Below are 22,935 nucleotides of genomic sequence, written 5' to 3'. Positions count from 1 at the left end.
TAGGCATATAAGCAACAGCAGCAGTGGACTGATATTATTCTACTATGTATTATGGTGGGTTTTCAGGATGTGAAGGGATGTAATCATGGATTTCATAAAGGTTTATACTATTGCATGGGATTTCATGTTTTAGAAGAATGTAGTCATTAGTGTCATAAGTCTTGATGCCACTGCATTTGTTGTGAGCAGTGTGAGGTCATTGTATCTTGTGTAGGCTAGATAGATAGATAGATAGATAGATAGATAGATACTTTATTGAACCCCAAGGGGGCTAGACCAACTGTCAGAGGAGTGGGGTGAGTGGAAAAGTACTGGGGGTACCAGGATGAGAGGATCTCCTCCTTACATGGTTAAGGGAGAGGGGGTGTTATCAAGCTGGTGAGGACTGGACAGGACAGGGATGAGGAGGCCACTGTGCCTTATGAGTTGGGGCCTGTCCAGCTAGGAAGAGAATAAGATAAGAAGGCCACCAAACTGGAAGGAACCAGAAAAACTTAGGGTTACACTATTTTACATATGTTACCTATGCATTACATAGGTTTGCATATAGTTTTATGCATGATAGGAAGATGGTTTCCACCAATGTAAGCGACCCTGCTTGGTACTGATTGGTGAAGGGTGTTGATGGAGATGGCGTGAGAGGGTGGCAATTCTCAAGAGCTGAGGAGTATAAAATATCCCTATCTCCTCCCTATTGCTTTGATGGTTGGGCTGTACAATCATTGCAATACGGTGAATAAAGATCAACAGTCTTCGGAAAATCTTCTATCTACATTGTCTCCTTCGGACACCTTGTTCCAGAATGCTAAATTACTAAATAGTCAAGTGGTAATTGTTAATTGGACAATTGAATTTGGAAGTGGACATTTTCTAGCCTGGAAAATCCAGACACTGGTAATCTAGAAAGATTAAGGGTCTGGCCACGAACAATGTAATGGTTCAACTCGAGGGGCGGCACCAAGCATGCATTTGAAAATCTCACTCCACGCAATTGGATAACACTAGACCAATGTTTACTCTGAATGATTCTGGACTTCGACACAATTGGATAACACTATGACCAATGTTTACTGACCTCCAACGTTGCAGCGCTGTCGTCATCAGTTTAGCTCGCCTCTGGCCCGCATATATCAGATACGCCGATTTGATTGGTTCCCCGGGATGCAAGGGGTAATAGTAACGTGCATCATTGCTCATTCCATTGTGCTCTGGCGAGAACTCTGATTTCCAGGGTAGACGTTTTCCACGACAGTATCCTGATTGGAGTGCGCTTCTCTGTTTACTTTTCGGCGCAGTACTACTAACCACTGCTAAGAAACTAGTCCCTCAAAATGTTATGCAATCATTGAAATGCAAGGATAGAATAATGTTAGAAATAAAACTATCAACACAGACATTTACATCGACAATCTGCTGTTATAATTTATTTGTCTGCCGTTACAATGTATTTGCCTGGGTGTACTGTGGAGTGGGTAAGACTGTTTTTAGCGGCAGGCTAACACATACTGATGACTTGCGCTAGCTTAGCACCTGCGAACTCTGCAACTAGAAGGACTGGATGAAACGTGTTGAAAGCGGTCTCCACTGATAAATATCACACATGCTAACTTGGAAATGAGGTCCTTTGTCTAAAATCCTGAACCACCCCTTTAAAAATGTGTTGGTGCCTATAGCAATGCTATAGTAAATCAGCTTTTGCAAGCCAGTGCTACTAGATGACAGCTCACCTCCACATTGGCAGATAACGCAAAGATCTGCGCATATGCCAGGTTCCTCTTCAAGTGCTGTCTCATCATCCATTGCAGTGAAATGGAAAATAATGAATCAAGACAGTACTGAGCACAACTAAATACTGATATTCATCCCAGGGGAAAATATTGCTTCTTACAACAGTCTCATCTTTCAGAAACAAAATTTAGAAAATGAACTGCTATCCTAATACTTTGTGTCCCTTAATGTGCTTTGTAAGAAATTATAATGTGGCTTGTAACTCATACAATTTACCTCTGGAAGGTAAATTGTATGAGTTACTTACCGCTGGAAGTAGCACTGCTTGTACTGTGGAAAGGACTGCAAGGGCAATAGTGTAAGAGATATTAGTCAGGTCATGACTATGCTAGTGGTAGTATTTCACTGTTATTTACTGCTAAGCACATTTGCCTAAGCACCCCCAGTACAAAGGAGGGATATTAAACTCATTGTGCTGTAGATAGGGACTCCCCATGTCAAAAACAACCAAGTCTATGTTAAATAAACATAAGTTAACATACAAAATGACTATATTTACAGTCATTGAATTAAACATGGCATGTTGATTAGCATGTCTCCACCGTATAACCTTGTATGTCAGGGGATGAAACTGACCTTAACCTTTGACCCCCATGGTCCTGAGTCCCTAAGTTCATCTAAGTTGTATATACAATAAATGTACTAGAGTTAATGAAGAAGATCAGTCTGCTTTGGAGATATGAACCAGATACTGCATTTGAGTTATTTGTGTGACACCCTTGTAACCTTGACCTTTGACCTCAAGACCTAAATTGTCTTGCCAGCTCTTTGACAACTTATAGTGGGTAAGTAGACCAAGTTTGATGAATATCTTTCAATTGGTTTAAGAGATATCAGCTAATATCAAAATGTACTAACATATGTTTTTGGCCCAAAATTCATTGTGCCATGCTCTATTCAAAGCCCTATATATTTTTTTCCGGTACAAATCTGCGCTGTAGGCACCAGAAATTCTTCATCTACAGAAAATTACGATTCAAATGATACCAAATATGCTTTTGCTGTATTTACTTCCACCTTTGACCCTTTTCTAGGCTAATTCGCTCAGACTACTCTAGTTGTGCCCAGTGCCATGTGTGTCCTGCTGGAACTGACACACACACAAACACACACAGTGACACACACTAACTGGGTCTGTGTAGCTCCTCTAGCTAACTGGTTGTGTGTGACGTTAGCTCCTCTAGCTAACTGTATATGTGTGATGTTAGCTCCTCTAGCTAACTGGTTATGTGTGACGTTAGCTCCTCTAGCTAACTGGTTGTGTGTGATGTTAGCTCCTCTAGCTAACTGGTTATGTGTGACGTTAGCTCCTCTAGCTAACTGGTTGTGTGTGACGTTAGCTCCTCTAGCTAACTGGTTGTGTGTGACGTTAGCTCCTCTAGCTAACTGGTTATGTGTAATGTTAGCTCCTCTAGCTGTGCCCAATGCCACGTGTGTCCTGCTGGAACTGAAGCTCTCCAAACTGCAGCCAGGGACTGCACGCCCTGTCGCCCAGGTAACCAAATCACCAATGATCACACAGCACTATCACCCCTGCTAGCTCAAGAGAAGTTTGAAAACAGAAAAAGGTTACTGGAGAAGAATAACTAAAAGATTGAGGATTGGACTAATATAATAATATCTAAGGGCTAGAGGAATGGGCTAACTTAAGAACATCTAATGGCTTGACGAATAGGGTAACATTAGCCTGACATAGCCATATTCAATTCTATTAAAAATTTGAGTCTGATACTGCATGATTGGGACATGATCATGAGGTGTGTTTCAACCGATACAGGGGAAAAATGCCTCTGCACTCAATTGGATAGACCTAACCAATCAGATCAAGAAAATAGCCAACTGTGAATCCTGTAGGGCAAAGAGCCAAAACAATGCTTTTTTTGTAGGCCAAACAAAATCAACCAAAGCACGCACAGGTGAAATGATCAACTAGGCAGCATTGCTAATCATCATCGTATCAAGCCCGCCCAGATCATTTGATTGGTGCAGCTGGGGGGAGTGGCTCTGGTTTAGGCATAGTTATTTCTCAATGGAACAAGTCCAGACCAAATATCCCGACTCTGGCTGGCTTCCAGGCTAGGGTAATGTGGGAATGCCCAGGCTAGGGTAATGTAAAGGCTAGGGTAATGTGAGAATAACTCAGGGGTTATTCCAACTTTTGGAAGACATCAAAAAAGCCCCAACTGTAGCCAGTTCTAAATCTAGACTTAAAGTGTAACTCTCGCCAAAATGCAACCAACAGTAGGGTCTTTTTGTGAATTTACCCCAGTCAAACTTTCGTTTAAAAGCATAATTATGTCAGAAGCACCACTTTTAAGCTTGACTGTATTGTCGTTTTCAGGTCAAATGGCCTTTTGAATGGGAGTCTTAGGGGTACTACTATTTTGATGCATGATCGCATCATTACTATTTTTAAAACACTAAGAAGGCTCGACACAACATGAAACTTTGATCAAAGTATCACCAGTGTCTCTACACATAAACTCAAGCATTGAGAACATTGTTTGTGTACACAGAGTTTACTAAAAGAAAGGTTTTGAACAACTCACTTGGTTTTTCTACTCACCGCCATCTTGCCAGTCAAGGAGTGAGTTGTCCGAAACCTTTCTTTTTAGTAAACTCTGTGTACACAAACAATGTTCTAAATGCTTGAGTTTATGTGTAGACCCTAGGTTGCATTTTTGGTGAGAGTAAAGACCAAACTGTTCTCAGATGCCTTCTGCTAACTGCACTGAGTTACAAACTCTGAATCTGCCTGTAAATTATTCTACCTTGTGTCTTTTATTTTGTCTTTTTAATCATTCTTTATTTTTAAATGATTGTTTCCTTTAAATGATTGTTTGATGTTTCCTGTTTTTAATTATTAAATTATCTTTCATTTAATTATCTTTACCTTGTAAATTATTATTTGACTATTGCCTTTCTATTTACCGTTTACTTTTGTTTATGTAAAGCACATTGAATGATCTCTGTGTATGATGCGCTATATAAATACATTTGACTTGATCAATTTCAGTTTCAGTACATTTGAACTCAGAATACTAGATGTGCCTCATCTGCAGTTCAAGAAACAACCAGTAGGTGGTACCAAACAACTGTATAATAATACACAATAACTGTTTGTGTGTGTGTGTGTGTGTGTGTGTGTGTGTGTGTGTGTGTGTGTGTGTGTGTAGGCATGCACAAGGATCCTGTCCAGCTCCTGTGTCAGATCTGCAGCAGTGGCTTCTATCAAATCCGTTGGGGTCAAGCGAGCTGTGACGTCTGCCCAGAAAACCACTACTGCCCGGTGAGTACACACACACACACACACACCCTTACACACACACACACACAGACAATCTCATTACTAAGAGGTGAGCAGGGGTCATTTGACCACCTTCTTTATCTCCTCCTCCTCCCCCTCTTCTCTCTCCTCCTCTCCTCTTCTCCTCCTCCTCTCTCTCCCCCTCTCATCCTCCTCCTCCCCCTCTCTCCTCTTCTCCTCCCCCTCTTCTCCTCCTCCTCTTCTCCTCCTCCTCCTCCTCCTCCTCTCCTCTAGAGCCCAGATGTGAGCCCCATCCAGTGTCCAGCGGACGCCTTCTGCCCCGAGGGCAGCACAGCTCCTGGGTACTGCATGGAGACGTTCTTCCGGAAGGTGGGCGAGACTTGCGAACTGGCCCCCGTCACCATCGCACTGCTGGTCATCGGAGGAGGAGGTGTGTGTGTGTGTGTGTGTGTGTGTGTGTGTGTGTGTGTGTGTGTGTGTGTACCAATAATACAATAACAGAAATACTATAGTATAAATAATATGGGTAGAAAAATAATAACACACATAATATAATTTGTATATGTGTGTGTGTATATGTATGTGTGTATTGTCATGCATTTGGGTGTGTGTGTATGTGTGTGTATTTGTGTGCATGTGTAAATATATATATATATATATATATATATATATATATATATATATGTGTGTGTGTGTGTGTGTGTGTGTGTGTGTGTGTGTGTGTGTGTGTGTGTGTGTGTCCAGTGGCTCTGCTGTTTATCGTCCTGCTGGTGTTGCGGCGGAGACGCGAGGTGGACGGGGAGCTGTCTCTGTCACGTGCGCCGCTGCTCAGGAAGGAGCGCCCTGCTGGACGCTTCTACGGCCTGCCCTGCGACGCCGAGCCCGTCTACGCCGGCTGGTGACCCCTGAACCCCTCTATGCCGGCTGGTGACCCCTGAACCTGTCTATGCCGACTGAACCCACATCATGACCTCTGCACCAGAGCTTTATCTCCTCTACTCTACCAGTGACTGATACAGAAACACACACACACACACCTCACACACACACACACACACACACACACACCTGGGCCCTGTTACATCACACATCATTTGTATGAACAAATGTCTCTGTCTGTTACACAAAACTGCAGGAGCATTCCATCTCCTTGACCTTGTCAAATGTGTTTTATCTCTGTCTGACGGCAGATTGTCCTGATAGCTGATCGACATTTGAGGATTGCTTTGTATGGATGTCTGTGCTAGCGGTTGCTTTGTATGGATGTCTGTGCTAGCTGTTACTTGTCCCCTTTCTTATTTTGTTTGATTGTTGCAGTTTTGCACTGGGCTTTAACGCAAAGCCATGCCGATGCCTCACCATGCTTGGGTACGCTCCAGGCAGATCGTCTGTTTTGGGGCCTCAAAGTATATATATTTTTTTTTTACTCTGTCTCCCTGGTACTGTGCCTTATGTGTTTCACTATTTTATGTATTTAAAGTGTTGCTTCCCAAAAAATCCTTTCTATTCAAGAAATGTAACATTATTTGAAAGAGGTATGTTTTAAAGAAAATATAGTCATTCCAGAGAAGATGCTGGAATCAAATCAAATAAAATTGCACTATCATGTGTTGATGTCTTTGCGTATGTCATTTAAGTGATTATTCATATAAGCCAATCAACACGTGTCGACAGACAGAGAACGAGACACCTCTTTTCCTGAGAAGACATCCCTCTAGTCCAGTGTTTCTCAAACTTTTTCAGACGACGGACCACTTAACCAATAAAAAAGAAACGCAAAGAAAGGCCTACTCACTGAACCACCTTGCTTATTGTCTTTGCACTTTGCTTATTATGTCAGAAGATTCATATGATTTAAACTGGCATATCTTACATAGACAGTGTTGCAACTGTTTGGATTTACATACAAGTTGGTTCAGTATTGCAAACAACTCATCAATATTATATTTTACCACGTCTGCTCCCGAACCACTTGGGATAGCTTGCGGACCACCAGTGGTCCCTGGACCACACTTTGAGAAACACTGCTCTAGTCTTTTTACACTCTAAAACTGTTTACAAGAGAATATCAGTGCTGGACTGCACACATCTGTAGGTATTATAACTTACTGGTGTTGCCAGTAGAAATATATAATTTAGTGTTTTGAGAATTTCATTTGTGTAAACTTTTCATTATGCTTTCTCACAATCTAAGTTTTGTTCTCGCCTCGGAACAAATCAGTTTAGCACAGCATAGACTAATGTTTAGCGTCTGTACTAGACAGATTCGAGATACTAGTGCAAAACTCTGTTTGTCCTAATGATATGCCGTAGTACGATTTCATGACACTCAAGATGGCGGCCACCATGGCGAGATGTTTCCCTGGTATGTGTTACATTGAAACGTTTAGGACGTGTTCACGTTCAAGTTTCAAACATCATTCTGTTGTTATTTCATGCAAAGTAAAGTGCATTGTCAGTTTTCAACTTGCAGTTATTAACTTATGTATCAAGACCGTAGTAACATTTCATTTTATGAAGCTAACGGTCGTCAGCCTTAGCTAACGTTAAGGCTAACGACGTAGTGCTAGCGAAGTTGACAGCAAGCACTTGGCATCCCTTATGCTAGCACGCAAACACGGTGGTTTCTGCCAGGATCAGAATGCTTGTGTCGGGTGGCGCATTGTGACTTGTTGTGTGTTAACATTAATGTTCTGGTATTCAGCACTGGTCAGGCCGCTGTCCACGCGCATGAGAAGCTGCCGTGTCTCCGGGTTATTGAGAGCTCACGCGACACCTCAAACTCGTCTCTTGTCTGACCTCTCACGCGGACCCCTTCAGAGGCCCGCGCGGATCCCTGCAGCAGGCGGCGTATCGACCGCGTCCTCGCAGATTCCGCAGGGAGGTCTGCTGCGCCGGTAAGACCACCTGTGTTTACTTATTTGGGTATCTGAGCCTGACATTTGTGCGCATGTAAGTTTGAATGAGCCACAGCGCGTCAACCTTCTCTTCACAGGGCAACTTTTTTTCATTTTCTCAAGGTTGCCAACTTTGTCATTGTTCCAGTCATAGAATTGGCATTACCATATATTCTGTGTGTATGTGTTGGATCATCTCTGGGCTGTGCCCTTGAGTGTTGGATACAGTGATGTGTGCTGTCATGGAGATGGTCATGTCCTATCATATGAAATTCTCCTCTTGCCACTCAGATGTTTTACCTTTACACATGTTTAAGGAAGTCTTTAACATCTTTTGGCCATCTACTGCAGTGGTCCCCTCCAGTTTTAAGCATGCAATTGATTACAGTGAGCTGAAAAACTATAGGCCTATTTCCAAATTACCTTTTGTTTCAAAGATCCTGGAAAAAGTTGTTCTCTCTCAGGTTACCTCTTATTTACACTTCATAGCACTGAATCTGCTCTACTTAAGGGTCATTCCACATCAATTCAACCAGGGCCCACGCACTTAGGTCTCAAAAAATTCTGAAAAAATGACTAGGTGTACCTATATTACCCAGGAGACACACTGTAAAATTACTTTTACGTAAGATCAATACTTTCCGAGATACAGCCAGTTTTACAGGGGGCGTCGATTTTGTTTGGCCTCTTTTTTTTGTCAAAGTTCACAAGCCCATAATGCAAGAACTAAACCATTTAGGAGGCTCAAATGTTGCATGCTGGTACATAAATAGGAACAGTATGTAGCAAAATCATCACGTTTGGTCTGGATGATCCTGCATGGTCATAGCTGTCCCTCAAAGTTGATACAAATTTTATTGGAGTTTTTGGCTGGGCTCTGTTTAGGCCTTCAGAAGACATATTTGTACTCAACATAGGCTCTTGATTTATTTTCCTTACTGAGATAAGTAGAAACACTCTCACAAAAAGCAATGAACAGAAAATAAATTCCTTCAGGGTCTGAACAGCAGACCTCACAAGTCTGAAAAATCATTTTGGTTCTCATTTTCAGAGCACAAAAACACCTTGTGGGAATATACAAAGATTTTTTTTTATATTCTTTTCTGTATACTCCATGATCCCTTCTTTTTAAAAACACTAATTTGACTCGTCTTAAGCAAATCTTTCTTTTATATTTTCCTCCCTGATCATGGGCAAAATGCACCATTGAGATCAATATGTTTTATATAGAGTTACCGCAGTGCCACCTGTGGTTGTATAGAGTAACCTGTGGTAACTCTAAAAACTAAAGGTGATTCTGGAATAATCTCTCTATAGAAATGAAGAGAGATTAATCTGGAATAATCTCCCTATAGAAATGAAGTCCTGTCCCACTATCAGTAGCTTTAAATGAAATGTAAAGACCCCTCTATTTTCCTTTAATGCCTTTAATGTCCATTAATGTTCCCTTTGTTTGTGTATTTATCGTATTTCTATTTCTTTTCTGCCATCTTTAACTTTACTGTACAATTTGCTCTAGGCCCGGGAGTAGTTTTAGTATCTTCTTTTATCTACAATCATATTCAGTTTTATCATTACTATTATTTTTTGTATTTTTATTTATTTATTTCACCTTGGGTCAGTTGCACTGTGTTTAAGTGTGGTTTATAAAGAAATGTGACTTGATTTGATTTGACTCCCTGTGCTCTCCTGCAGTGTCCTCCCACTCCTCCCTGCTGTGCTGGCGCCCCCTAGCAGGAGTCTGACGTATTACAGCCTGAAGTACGGCAAGCGCAAGACGTGCCGCTCCGTGCCCAAACGCTTCCTGCGGCTACACTGCGGCCTCTGGCTGCGCAGGAAGGTGAGTCGGACTTTTCACTTCCTCTCTCAAACGTGACCAGCACACGTCCATGCGAAACATTACGCATTACACGATCACAATGGGAAACAGAATGGGAAACGTTTTTTATTCACTTCCTCTCTCAAACGTGACCAGCTAGGGCTGCGCAATTAATCAAATTTTAATCACGATCACGATTTTGGCTTCCCACGGTCAAATTTGCGTCATCGAGCGATATTACAAATGCGTGCTCTAACCATAGAACCAACCTGGCAACCCATAGAACGCTCCACTACAAAACAAATCAAGCGCTTAAACCTGTCTTACATGTAACTGCAGATTTTTAATGCATACACTAAAGTCACAACAGTAAATTTGAAGTCGTACAAATTTTTTATACCTTGTAAACACAAAATGGGGGCTACGGGTTCACAAATCCTTTGTTACAGGTGCACAAATCCCGCACTACACATTGCAAATTAAATGTTTCCTTGAGGTCTCAATTTTGCTACATACAGTATCAGATATTTGGTGCAAAACACATTTACACACCTGTATATGGAAAAAAAATAAACTTGTGTCTTGAGTGGGGAGAGACAAGTACAAGTAAACACTTACGCCAACACAGAATCACAAGTAAACAAATCCTATCCTGTGCATCACAACATGCACTTGACACTTTTGCTACAATCGTTGCAGTGCAGTTGGTGCAAAACACATTTGAACACCCGTGTTTCATAATCTGAGAACATGCACAAAATTTGTGCATTTGTAAACCCAAATGTGAACTAATGCTTCAGAAGTTGCACATCTGTGAAATATTTTAATATAATGATATAGATCGCTATGATCATTGAGCATTTTCTTGCACAAGTCAATCAGTACAACTGCTGGAATCTGCTGCTACGAGTCTCAGCTGTTGTTTTCCTGACAGATACTTTTGCACCACGTCTGGCTGAGACAAGTCTAGCCAAAAGGATTCGTATGCGCAGAGCCCGTCTATGCGTATGCGTGAAAAAACGTGATTTTGTGAGTTGCTGTTTCTGGTTTCGTCCGTATTAACCAGAAATGTAGAAAATAATAGCCTAATTTAGAGATCTTTCGTCTCAATACTGATTATGAAGTTGTGATATACTACTTATAGCCTACTGCAGAAATGTTTATAGCCTGTTGCTTAAGATGGCCGTCCCCAACCTGTCCCGGTGAAATAACTCTCTTTAGCTTTGCTAAACTCTGACTGTTGTACTTACTGTAGAATCGCGCTGGGCAATGGCTTCTGGGATCGTGGCACCCAGTGACGCGTTGCACAGAATATTGCCCAGCTCGACTCCACCTGAGACCAGTAGCAGCAGATTGGAGCGGTTGTATTGATTGACTTGTGCTCATGCAAGAAAATGCTTAATGTTCATAGCCATCTATTTATATATAGATCTATAAAGCATCCCCGATGCAGAACTCCGAAAAGGTCATGCCATAAGAGCGACAGCATAGCTGATGTGCAAAATATGAAATGCAATGGGATGAATTGAACAATGTAGGACATAGCATGGACCATAGGTAGGACATAGCATAGACCTAGTCGTCCATATAGAAAATACGTTTAATCGGTTTGGAACTCTGGCTTTCACCGCCGCAGTCTTTATTAATGCATCTAATCAGAACTTTAGAGTGCGCAACCTGCACCTTAGAACTGGCTTAAACAGGCGATATAGCGCGGTTTATGACCCCCAGTAGGTTAAACTGGTAGCTGTATATGTGTATGCATATATGTGACCCCAGTAGGTTAAACTGGTAGCTGTATATGTGTATGCATATATGTGACCCCGGTGTCGTTGTGTGTGGCCAGGCGGGCTACAAGAAGAAGCTGTGGAAGAAGCTGCCGGCTCGTAAGAAGAGGCTGCGTGAGCACGTGTTCTGCAACAAGACACAGAGCCACCTGCTGGACAAGATGACCGGGCGCTTCTGGAAGAGAAGGAACTGGTACCTCAACGACCCCTACCTCAAGTACCAGGACCGTGTCAACCCCAGGTGGTGACACACACCAGTGTGTGTGTGTGGAGTCTTGGGGTCGGGGGGGCTGTAAATATCCATGTTTGTGTGTAAATCAACTTCTATTGTCATTGAGCTCAGTCATGTCAATCTGTCATGAATAAAGGATTCATTTAGCGTCATGCTTTCCTTTACTGACTATGCTGTTGTGGTAAATAAGTGCAGTACTGACTATGCTGTTGGGTAAATAAGTGCAGTACTGACTATGCTGTTGGGGTAAAGAAGTCCAGGTTCTTTTTCTTTCTATTTATTTTAATTGGATATCAGCAGAACACATGACTTCCTTTGGCAGTGGTCATCTCAACATGTAATATTGGTATTCAGCTGTCCACACTTAACACGGGCAGTGAAGAACCTCCAATCTGTGTGTGTGTGTGTGTGTCTTCTGGCAGGTCTAGTGTTAACAGCAAAGGCTCAGAATCTGGGTTTACAGCTACAGTTAGGAACAAAAGGATTCATACCCCTGGCAGATATGGCAAATATTGGTATAATGTTGGGTTTCAGCCAAACAAGGCCAGAAATGGTTAACAGAGAACAATATCAACATGTTAGAGTGGCCTAGCCCAGAGTCCAGACCTCAATCCATAAACAAAGTGAGCACAAGGCCAGAGTGATGGCAAAGAACCATTCCTGCCTCAGTCGTTCCTGGTAGGTACCATAAGAACCATTTCCTGGTAGGTATTATAAGAACCATTTTGAAAGCTGTGTTGACAAATAAAGAGGTCTCCACTGATTATTTAAAAAGGGTATGAATCATTTTGGACACCACATTTCATAAAAATGTTAAAAAAGATGAAAATGCTTTTTTTTCTGATTCCATGCTTCTACCACATCGTCTTACAACCTTTTGCCATGTGGCAGTGTCATATACAGTCAGAACAGATGTATTGGTCAAGAGAAAGGGGAATGATTTTCAGTCAGAACAAACGTATTGGTCAAGAGAAAGGGGAATGATTAATGTTGTTCCTAACTGTATCTGTGATAGCTGCATAGTTAAAAGGGGGGTCATCAATGTTCCCCAGATTAACATGGTAGGTAATGGGAACATGAAAAAGGGTTCTATGTTCCCAGGGTCCTATCCTCTTTGTGTTACTTTGACTACAGTTTTTCACATCAAATCCACAACATCCTTCCTGTCAGTCTACATACAAAGACACATTTCAGATTCACATTGCTTATTTGTTTTAGTCTAATGAAGATCTAACGAAAACAAAACAGTATTTTATGTATATTTTAAATATAATTATTTGATTTGACCCAGAACCCAAAAGATTTTATTTTTAGAGACCATTAAACTCATGACGATAATTGGTTGCAGTGTGTGTTTTTAAACATTGTATAATAGGAAACCTGAGTAATACTTAATAAAAGATATAAACTTAACTAATGAAACACTATAAACTTAAAGGTTGTATTGTATCAGCGATGGCAGGGTAACGTCACTTCTGTTGATGTTCAAACAAAACAGAGCTAGCTCGCTACTCCCTCCCCCTCCCTCCTGTGCAATTGAAACTCTCTTAAACGTGCATCTCGTTGGTTATTGGTTGGAACACTTTATTTTGCCTTTGAGTGGTTGGCAACACTTGTTTTTGTGTGCAGATCTCATAGCCTAGGCTGCTTTTACAGAGACACATTTTTTTTGACGGCCTGCTTATGGGGCGGGCAGCTATAGCGGATCTTTAGGACAGATCAGATGAATGTGATCATTTATGTTTGTCCCTTTTTTTCTCTACATAATCGGAGGGTCAATGGCTGAATCTCTATGTCCCCCCTCAGGTTTAAGCCTTGAACTCTCAAATACTTAACTGGTATCCATTGATAACTGATATCCATTAATAACTTATATCCATTAATAAGTGCGTATCCATCGATAACTGATATCCATTGATAAGTGCATATCCATTGATAACTGATATCCATTAATAACTGATATCCATTGATAACTGATAACTGAACTGGGAACATAGAACCCTGGGAACATAGAACCCAAACATAGGTAGGCTCCCGCTAAAAGCTATCTGAGCTAGCTGCCAAGTTAGCAGCTATATGTGCTAGCTATTGATTGACTAGTCCCTTTTCCAGTGCATGGTGTCAGCTCAACTCACTTGTTCTGGTTCCATCAGCAGAACCTGGTGCCTGTGGAGGTTCCAAGCAAGCTGAGACGATGCCAAAAGGTGACGTAAAGTATTCCAGGTTAATGAGTGGTTACTGGGCCTACTGTGTCCCACGTTAATGACACCATGCTAGTTTTCTTTCTGCGTCGCTATGGCACCCAGCTACATTAAAGGGGGGACTTTTTTGCAGTGGAAAAGCTGGTACCATAACCGAGTAGAGTTGAGCTGATACCATTCAATGGAAGAGGGACATAAGTAGCATCTGAGTTAGCATAAGTAGCATCTGAGTTAGAGGGACTTAAGTAGGCATCTGAGTTAGAGGGACTTAAGTAGCATCTGAGTTAGCTCTAGGGACATAAGTAGCATCTGAGTTAGAGGGACATGTAGCATCTGAGTTAGCTCTAGGGACTTAAATAGCATCTGAGTTAGAGGGACATGTAGCATCTGAGTTAGCTCTAGGGACTTAAATAGCATCTGGTTTGAGGGACATAAGGGGCTTTAACTCATTGAGTGCCAAAAACGTAATATTATGTTTTTCCTTCCCATGCGTTGAGTACCAAAAACGTAATATTTCGTTTTTAGCTTTTTTTTTTAAAAAAAATTACGAAACTAGACACTCTTAACACACCTTATATGTGATTTTGGGAACTCTGTGATGAATGGAAATTAAATATATGACGATCGAAAACTCATGAAAACGCACAATCTGGACATTTTATCATAACTCTGTTGCCGCTTTGGGTCGAATCAGTGACACATGCACGTCAGGTCAAAACCAGGCCATTTTTGTGGGTCTATCACTAGGTGGCAGTCTCGCCAGGTCTCGCTGATCACTTCCCGGAAAGTTTACCGAAGTTTACAGGCAACACTTTATATTTTATGAAAGACGTTAAATCTCCATTTCTAGAAAAAAAACAGCGATTTTGATGAAAACTAGCCACTGTGCACAAAGATAGGGAGAGGTTCAGAGAGATAGTACTTCTTACTGATATCCCACCTATTGGTGAATTAAGTAGCCAATGCGACGATAGTCCACCAAGGTGGAAAGAGGTGCAAGAAGTAATAAAACGTGCAAGGGCCTCTTCAGCCCCGGGACCTAATGGAGTGCCCTACCAGTTGTATAAGAGTGCACCAGATGTTTTAAGATTTCTATGGCAATTAATGAAGATAGTTTGGAAAAAGCAGAGTATTCCCAAGGCTTGGCGGAGGGCTGGGGGAATATTTATTCCCAAAGAAAAGGACACAGTGGAGATTAATCAATTTAGGCCAATTAGTCTACTGAATGTTAAAGGGAAGGTTTTCTTCAGTGTGGTGGCACAGAGACTGACAAATTACCTTGAAAGTTATAAACTAATTGATACCACGGTGCAAAAAGCTGGAATTCCTGGCTTCTCCGGGTGCTTAGAGCATACCAGCATGATTTGGCACCAAATTCAATTAGCAAAGCGTGAGAAGAGAGACCTGCACGTTGTGTTCTTGGATTTGGCTAATGCTTTTGGGTCTGTGCCGCATAGTCTGTTGTGGGAGGCCTCTGATTATTTCAGAATCCCAGGTAGCATTAAAAGCCTAGTAAAAGCATACTTTCTGGATATTCAATTATGTTTTACTACAGCTGATTACACCACAGGGTGGCAACAACTCGAGATAGGAATCATGGCCGGATGTACCATCTCCCCACTTGCTTTTACAATGGCAATGGAGGTCATCATTAGGGCCTCAAAATGGGTAGTGGTTGGGGAGAAGTTGCAGGGGAGGCCATACCTCCCACCCGATTAGGGCTTTCATGGACTGACATGACAACCTTGGCGTCAACGTTCCATGCACCAACAGGTTGCTGGATAAGTTAAATAGCAATCTGCAATGGGCCAGAATGAAGGTGAAGCCAAGTAAGTCTAGGAGTCTCTCAATTGTTAAGGGGAAGGTAATAGATAAGAAGTTTGCTATAAATAAGGAGGTGATTCCCACAGTTCTGGAGAAACCAGTGAAGAGTCTGGGAAGGTGGTATGATGCAAGCCTTAGTGATAAATCACAGGTTGAAGACTTGAGACAGGTCACTAGGCAAGGTATTGGAAAAAATGACAAGTCAAGGCTGCCAGGTAAGCTCAAGCTGTGGTGTTTGCAGTTTAGTTTGTTGCCTCGGCTAATGTGGCCATTGACAGTTTATGAAGTTCCTCTGTCAAAGGTAGAGAGGTTGGAAAAAATTATCAAAAGATTGTCAGAAAATGGCTCAGAGTCCCACGCTGCTTAAGCAGTGTAGCCTTGTATGGGAAGGGCATTGTAGAGTTGCCAATATCTAGTCTGACAGAGGAATTTAAGTGTGCTAAGGCCAGAGCCGGACAGTAACGGAGTACATTTACTTGAGTACAGTACTTGAGTACAATTTTGAGGGATCTGTACTTTACTCAAGTATCATTTTTGAGGAGTACTCATGACTTTACTCAAGTACATTTGAGAGGCAATTATTGTACTCTTTACTCCACTACATTTCTATCCGTAACCGTGAGTACCCGTTACTACTTCTATCCGTAACCGTGAGTAACCGTTACTTCTTCTATCCGTAACCGTGAGTACCCGTTACTACTTCTATCCGTTACTACTTCTATCCGTAACCGTGAGTACCCGTTACTACTTCTATCCGTTACTACTTCTATCCGTAACCGTGAGTACCCGTTACTACTTCTACACAAAAGGAAGAAGAAAGAGAAATCTCGGAATCCCTCAATTTGTTGTTTCCTCAAACGTGATTGGATTGTGCAGGCGCCACTGATTGGGACAGCCTATCAGCAATCACCTTCAGCTTTCCGCCCAAGTCAACTCCATGGTCAGATTTAGATAAGAGACGAAACCATGGACGAAACAATGGATGAAGACGCAGCAGGTCCATCCCGGGAATGTGCCAACCACCTCGCCAGACTATTTCAATTTTCTGAACAAGTTAATGATAGTTTTCGCTTCAAGTGTTTCAATTACAAAATAGTATTTTGTATTTGAAATACATGTATTAGAAATACTGCCCATCCCTAGCAACATGGTAAAAAGATGAAAATGACTTGATTTTACTTCCAATTCATTTTACATTCTCCAAGGTATTAACATTAACATTTTTCATAACTCCATGTAGGACGTTTCTGTACATAAATGTAAGCACCTGTGCTGAGTGTCTTTCACTAATTAAGTAGAAGAATATATACTCTTTTGATCCCGTGAGGGGAAATTTGGTCTCTGCATTTATCCCAATCCGTGAATTAGCACGGAATCAGCACACAGTGAACACACAGTGAGGTGAAGCACACACTAATCCGGCACAGTGAGCTGCCTGCAACAACAGCGAGGGGGGGAGCAGTGAGGGGTTAGGTGCCTTGCTCAAAGAGCACTTCAGCCGTTCCTACTGGTCGGGGTTCGAACCGGCAACCCTCCGGTTACAAGTCCGAAGCGCTAACCAGTAGGCCACGGCTGCCCGGATTGGGATAAATGCAGAGACCAAATTTCCCTCACGGGATCAAAGAGTATATATACTTACTATACTTATAAGTAGCATCTGAGTTAGCTGCTGAGCTATCTGTTGTTTGTCTAGATGGCTGCTTCAGTCATAATTTCTTCATGGAAAAGCAAGCCATAGAATGAACTGATGTCAAATCTGCTGACAATCACACACACAAACATACTCACTCATACACAAACAGGACACAGGACGTCATCTATGCAGAACTCACACTGCTCCTGTCCAGTGCTTTAATGGCATGCAATGACAATGACAAATCTTATACAGTGACATCTCTTATGTTGTGACATATCTTATGCAGTGACATCTCTTATGTTGACATATCTTATGCAGTGACAAATCTTATGTTGACATCTCTTATGTTGTGACATATCTTATGCTTATGCAGTGACATCTCTTATGCAGTGACATCTCTTATGTTGTGACATCTCTTATGTTGACATCTTGGCTTTCTTTTGTGAAGGTGAGAGTGAGAGGAAGAAGCAAAAGAGATCATTAGGATGTTCTGAGGTTAAGATTGAGATTATGTTCGGATATGAGCGCTGAAGAGAATAGCCACATTAGGATGTTCTGAGATTAAGTTTGAGATTATGTTCGGATATGAGCGCTGAAGAGAATAGCCACATTAGGATGTTCTGAGATTAAGATTGAGATTATGTTCGGATATGAGCGCTGAAGAGAATAGCCACATTAGGATGTTCTGAGGTTAAGATTGAGATTATGTTCGGATATGAGCGCTGAAGAGAATAGCCACATTAGGATGTTCTGAGGTTAAGATTGAGATTATGTTTTGGACATACTGTAACACTGATGCTTCTATGGCAACCATCACTCTGGTGAAGCATGCTGATTGGCTGATCAGATGTGGAACCGGTCAGAGGCAAGTCTACAGCGCCTCATCAAAGTCCTCATGTGACCAAAATATGTGTCGCTAGGCTACAAAGCTTCACAGACAAAAGAGAAACGTGTGTGTGTGTGTGGACATTGCACAAGTGTAAACACAGTTGACACTAAATTAACCTGAGGTGAAGCAGTCTTGCTTAGTATAACGTATTTATGAGCTAGTATAGTGACATGGCTATTGTAGCACACAACCCTCCCACACACACACACACACACACACACACACTCACACACAACCCCACACATACGCACACATACACAATAGTGATGCAGCTATTGTAGCCAACACTCAACCCCCCCCCCACACACACACACACACACACACTCACACTCGTGATGCAGCTATTGTAGCTAACACTCAACCCCCCACACACACACACACACACTCACACTTGTGATGTAGCTAACACACATCCCCACACATACACACACTAGTGAAATGAGTACTCTAGTACAGTATTGTGTGCACATTCATATCATTCCTCAAATGTTCTGTCGTCTATAAAGAGAGAGAGAGAGAGAGAGAGTGTGTGTGTGTGTGTGTGTGTGTCTAGTGGTGTGTTACAAAGAGACTGTGTGAAAGGCTGGGTGAGCTGTGCAAGGTATTCATGCTGAATTCACAGTGACAGATTTCACACACTCACACACACTGTCAGCATGACTGCCTGATTTCACACTCACACACACACACTGACACTGTCGGCATGAACGCCTGCTGTGCAGCCCTGAGAGTCAGGGAGTCGAGGAGTTAGAGTGGATTATAGTGGGAGGGGCTATAGTGGGAGGAGTGGGAGGAGTTAGAGTGGGTTGGAGTGGGAGGTGCTATAGTGGGTTAGAAACCCAACACACTGAGCTGATCAAAGCCAAAGTCCTTTTAGGAAAGTCCCTCCACTCAGCGGCCATATCGTAATGCTTTTTGGGCACTTATTGAGCATCTATTTCGGCAGAAATGCACATGCTCAAGGCTTCACGACACCAACCTTGCTCCAGCGGCGAGATAACAACACATGATTGGCACAGTGTACTCACATGTCGATTGTTTTGCCGCAGAAGGGGCAGGATATGTGTAGACAACTGTTACAAACTAACCCCATGCATTTCTATGGAGGATTTTTTGAGTGCTGTGTCTCCTCATTAGAAAGTCTCTGGCAAAGCTACCAATAGAGACATAAAAATCAACATCACATTTGGCAAGAGGATTTTACATCGTAGAAAATCTTTATCTTCTTCTTTTTCCTTTGTTAGTTTTAGCCAGATGTGATAGAGCTACACCTGTGCCACAGATCCAACTAGATCAATAAGTATCTTTGATCCATAGACTAGATTGATCTGTGTGTGATTAGACTGATCACTACCTTTGATCCATAGACTAGATTGATCTGTGTGTGATTAGACTGATCACTATCTTTAATCCATACTGTGGACTAGATTGATCTGTGTCATTCATCCGTAGATTAAGCTGATTGGTTGAGTAGCTGATGCAGTGGTCAGGGGTTGTTAATGACAAATTCACCGTTAGTTCTGTGAACGAAAAGATTGATCAGTGATCAGTGCTTATCATTGATTCATTGAGATTGGTTTTGGAGCTGTGTGTGTGTGTGTGTGTGTTAGGGCTGCACAATTTGGGAATTGCATTAATGAGTTAGATATTAGCTAATTGGATTAATTCATTAGTTAATAGCTAATTACATTAGTTCAAATTACTTGCAATGGATTGGAAATGGATTACTTGTGCAGCCTGAGTGAGGTCCTAGTGCTTTAGCACAACATCACTGCATGTCTGAATCTATCAGCTGCCTCTCACACACACACACACACACACACCTCGCTGGGACATTTAGAGACTGTAGATTTAGACTGTACATTGTCTTTCTTACAGGAATTACATTTCATCATAATGATTACAATCATAAAGGCATTTTAGTAACATACACACACACGGCTTACTACTGAGGACAACACATACACACACTCACACATCCAGTCACACATTCATACTCACACACACTCACTAGCATTCATAAACACTCTCACAGATTCAGACACACTGTTATATATTCACACACACACACACTCTCTCTTATATATTCACACACACACACACACACACACACACACTCTCTCTCTCTTATATATTCACACACACACTCATATATTCACAAACACACAAACACACACACTCATATATTCACACACACTGCTCTCTCAGTCAAAACCACGCCCCCTAAACAAACCACGCCCCCTAAGCAAACCCCACCCCTGAGCAAACCCCAAAGACAGCAGTCTGTGAACATGTATACACTCACACACACACTCCACACTCCTCACACACACCGTATACACACACACTCAATATGTACACAGTCCATACGAATGCAAGAGAAGAGAGAGAGGCTGCTCAACTGGAGCAAACTGCTTGCTGCGTGGTGACCCTTGACCCTTCAGAGGTCAAAGGTCAAAGGTGTTTTCGCATCACTTTGGTTGCCAAGGCTGCACTTGTGTTTTCGCATCACTTTGGTTGCCAAGGCTGCGCGTGTCTGTTTCCTGGAGGCGTGATTGTTCGAGAGCTCAGAGAGGACAGCCGAGGGGGCGGAGTCAGGATCACATGACCTCACTTCCAGAGGCCAGGGAGCTCTTGACCCCATGACCTGGTGACCCGGGCCTTTGAGACCCTAGGGAGGCTGGAGGGAGGAAGAGAGAGGAGGAGGAAGAGGAGGGGGAGGGGAGGAGGGAGGAGGGAGGGAGGAGGGGAGGGAGGAAGGAGGAGGGAGAGAGGGGAGGAGGAAGGAGGAGAGAGAGGGAGGAGGGGAGGAGGGAAAGGAGGAGGAAAGAGGAAGGGAGGAGGAGAGGGAGGAGGGAGGGGGAGGAGGGGGAGAGGGGGGAGGAGGGAGGAGGAGGGAGAGGAGGGAGGGAGGGAGGGAGGGAGGGAGGAGAGAGAGGGGGAGGGGAGAGATGGGAGGAGGAGGAACCGGGGAGGGGAGGAGGAGGAGACAGGAGGAGGGAGGGAGGATAGGGGGGGAGGGAGAGGGAGGGAGGAGGGGAGGGGGGGAGGAGGGAGGGAGGGGGAGGATTATTTAGGGGGATTATTATATGCATATAATTTGGAGGAGGGAGGAATTCCAACGAGAGGGAGGGATGAGGGAGAGAGGGAGACCCGGAGGAGGACAATAAGGACTGAATAAAAGGACACATTAATCTCAGACTACACACACTATACACACACACACTACACACTACATACACACACTACACAATAATAATAATTCTATACACACACACAATAATTGGCACACTTAATTACACACTATACACACACTACAATAATTATACACACACACACACTATACACACACACTACACACTATACTACACACACACTACACACACACACTACACACACACACACACACACACACACACACTACACACTACACACCAATAATAATTGCTACCAATAATAATAATACCTCACACACAATAATAATAATACTCACATACACACACTACACACACACACTACAATACACAATAACACCTTCCACAATACCACACACACACACACACACTGCAATTCGCACAAACTACACAATAACACTACACACACACTTACAAAAAACACATACACACACACACTACACTACCAATTATACACACACACAATGCAATAATAACTAACAATACACTACACACATTACAATACAATAATAATACACAACACAATTAATAATTTCTACACAAACACACTAACACTATACACATACTCACTAAATACACAATACACACTACAATAATAATACACCACAATACATACCAATACACACAACAACACAATAATAATACACACAATAATTAAGCACACACACACTGCAATAATAATACACACACACACACATTAATTACACCACACACTACACACACACACACCACACACACACACACAATAATAATTACACACACACACCCACACACACTACACACACACACAATAACACAATTACTCAATTACACTACAATTCAATAATACACAATAATACATACACACAAATACACACAATAATAATTACACAGACAATAATACCTCACATAATTTCTCACACACACTGGCCACACAATTACAATAATACACCTAATTACTACACACACACCACCCACACACAATAATTACACACACACACACAATACACAACACAATTACTGGTACATACACACACACACACTATACACACTACAATAATAACACACACTTCACACACACACACTTCACAATAAGAGACTACAATACCACACACTCAAGGCTAACACACTCAAGGCCAATAAACTACAATACACACCACACACCCCCACAGTCAAACACTACACACTACACACTACACACACACACACACACTGCACACACACACACACTGCACACACACACACACACACTGCACACACACTGCACACACACACACACACTGCACACACTGGGTTGCACACACTACACACACACACTGCACACTGCACACACACACACACTGCACTGCACACACTGCACACACTGCACATTACACACACACACACACACACACACACACACACACTGCACTGCACACACT

The 22,935-nt window shown here is 42.3% G+C and overlaps 2 protein-coding genes across 3 annotated transcripts in view; both read left to right on the top strand.

Annotated features, from left to right (window-relative positions):
* Positions 1-6,666, top strand: part of si:dkey-21a6.5 — a 12,892-nt gene extending 6,226 nt beyond the window's left edge. The window contains exons 4-6 of one of the 2 annotated variants that reach the window (XM_048240103.1): positions 4,965-5,077; positions 5,330-5,486; positions 5,827-6,666. In XM_048240103.1, the coding sequence (XP_048096060.1) occupies positions 4,965-5,077; positions 5,330-5,486; positions 5,827-5,987 (431 nt within the window). In that variant the 3' untranslated portion in view covers positions 5,988-6,666. Of the gene's footprint in view, positions 1-4,964; positions 5,078-5,329; positions 5,487-5,800 lie in introns of both variants that reach the window. The other variant, XM_048240165.1, reaches the window with a different exon arrangement.
* Positions 6,667-7,341: 675 nt separating this feature from the next.
* mrpl35 (mitochondrial ribosomal protein L35) lies at positions 7,342-11,943 on the top strand. The gene is made up of 4 exons (XM_048228199.1): positions 7,342-7,421; positions 7,761-7,953; positions 9,649-9,793; positions 11,619-11,943. Exons 1-4 carry the CDS (start codon positions 7,379-7,381, stop codon positions 11,805-11,807), a joined length of 570 nt encoding a protein of 189 aa, XP_048084156.1. The 5' UTR covers positions 7,342-7,378; the 3' UTR covers positions 11,808-11,943.
* Positions 11,944-22,935: the final 10,992 nt, after the last annotated feature.

This window comes from Alosa alosa, chromosome 1 (genome assembly GCF_017589495.1).
Source record: "Alosa alosa isolate M-15738 ecotype Scorff River chromosome 1, AALO_Geno_1.1, whole genome shotgun sequence".
Taxonomy (NCBI): Eukaryota; Metazoa; Chordata; class Actinopteri; order Clupeiformes; family Clupeidae; genus Alosa; species Alosa alosa.
The sequence above is the reverse complement of the archived record's forward strand: the minus strand, read 5'-3'. Positions and strand labels throughout refer to the sequence as shown.

Bases quoted from the DNA above. Each gene is read 5' to 3' on its own strand.
- mrpl35 (XM_048228199.1), top strand. From the start codon at position 7,379: ATGACACTCAAGATGGCGGCCACCATGGCGAGATGTTTCCCTG. The intron at 7,954-9,648 runs GTAAGACCACCT...GCTCTCCTGCAG, and splicing joins CAGGGAGGTCTGCTGCGCCG to TGTCCTCCCACTCCTCCCTG. The intron at 9,794-11,618 runs GTGAGTCGGACT...GTGTGTGGCCAG, and splicing joins GCCTCTGGCTGCGCAGGAAG to GCGGGCTACAAGAAGAAGCT.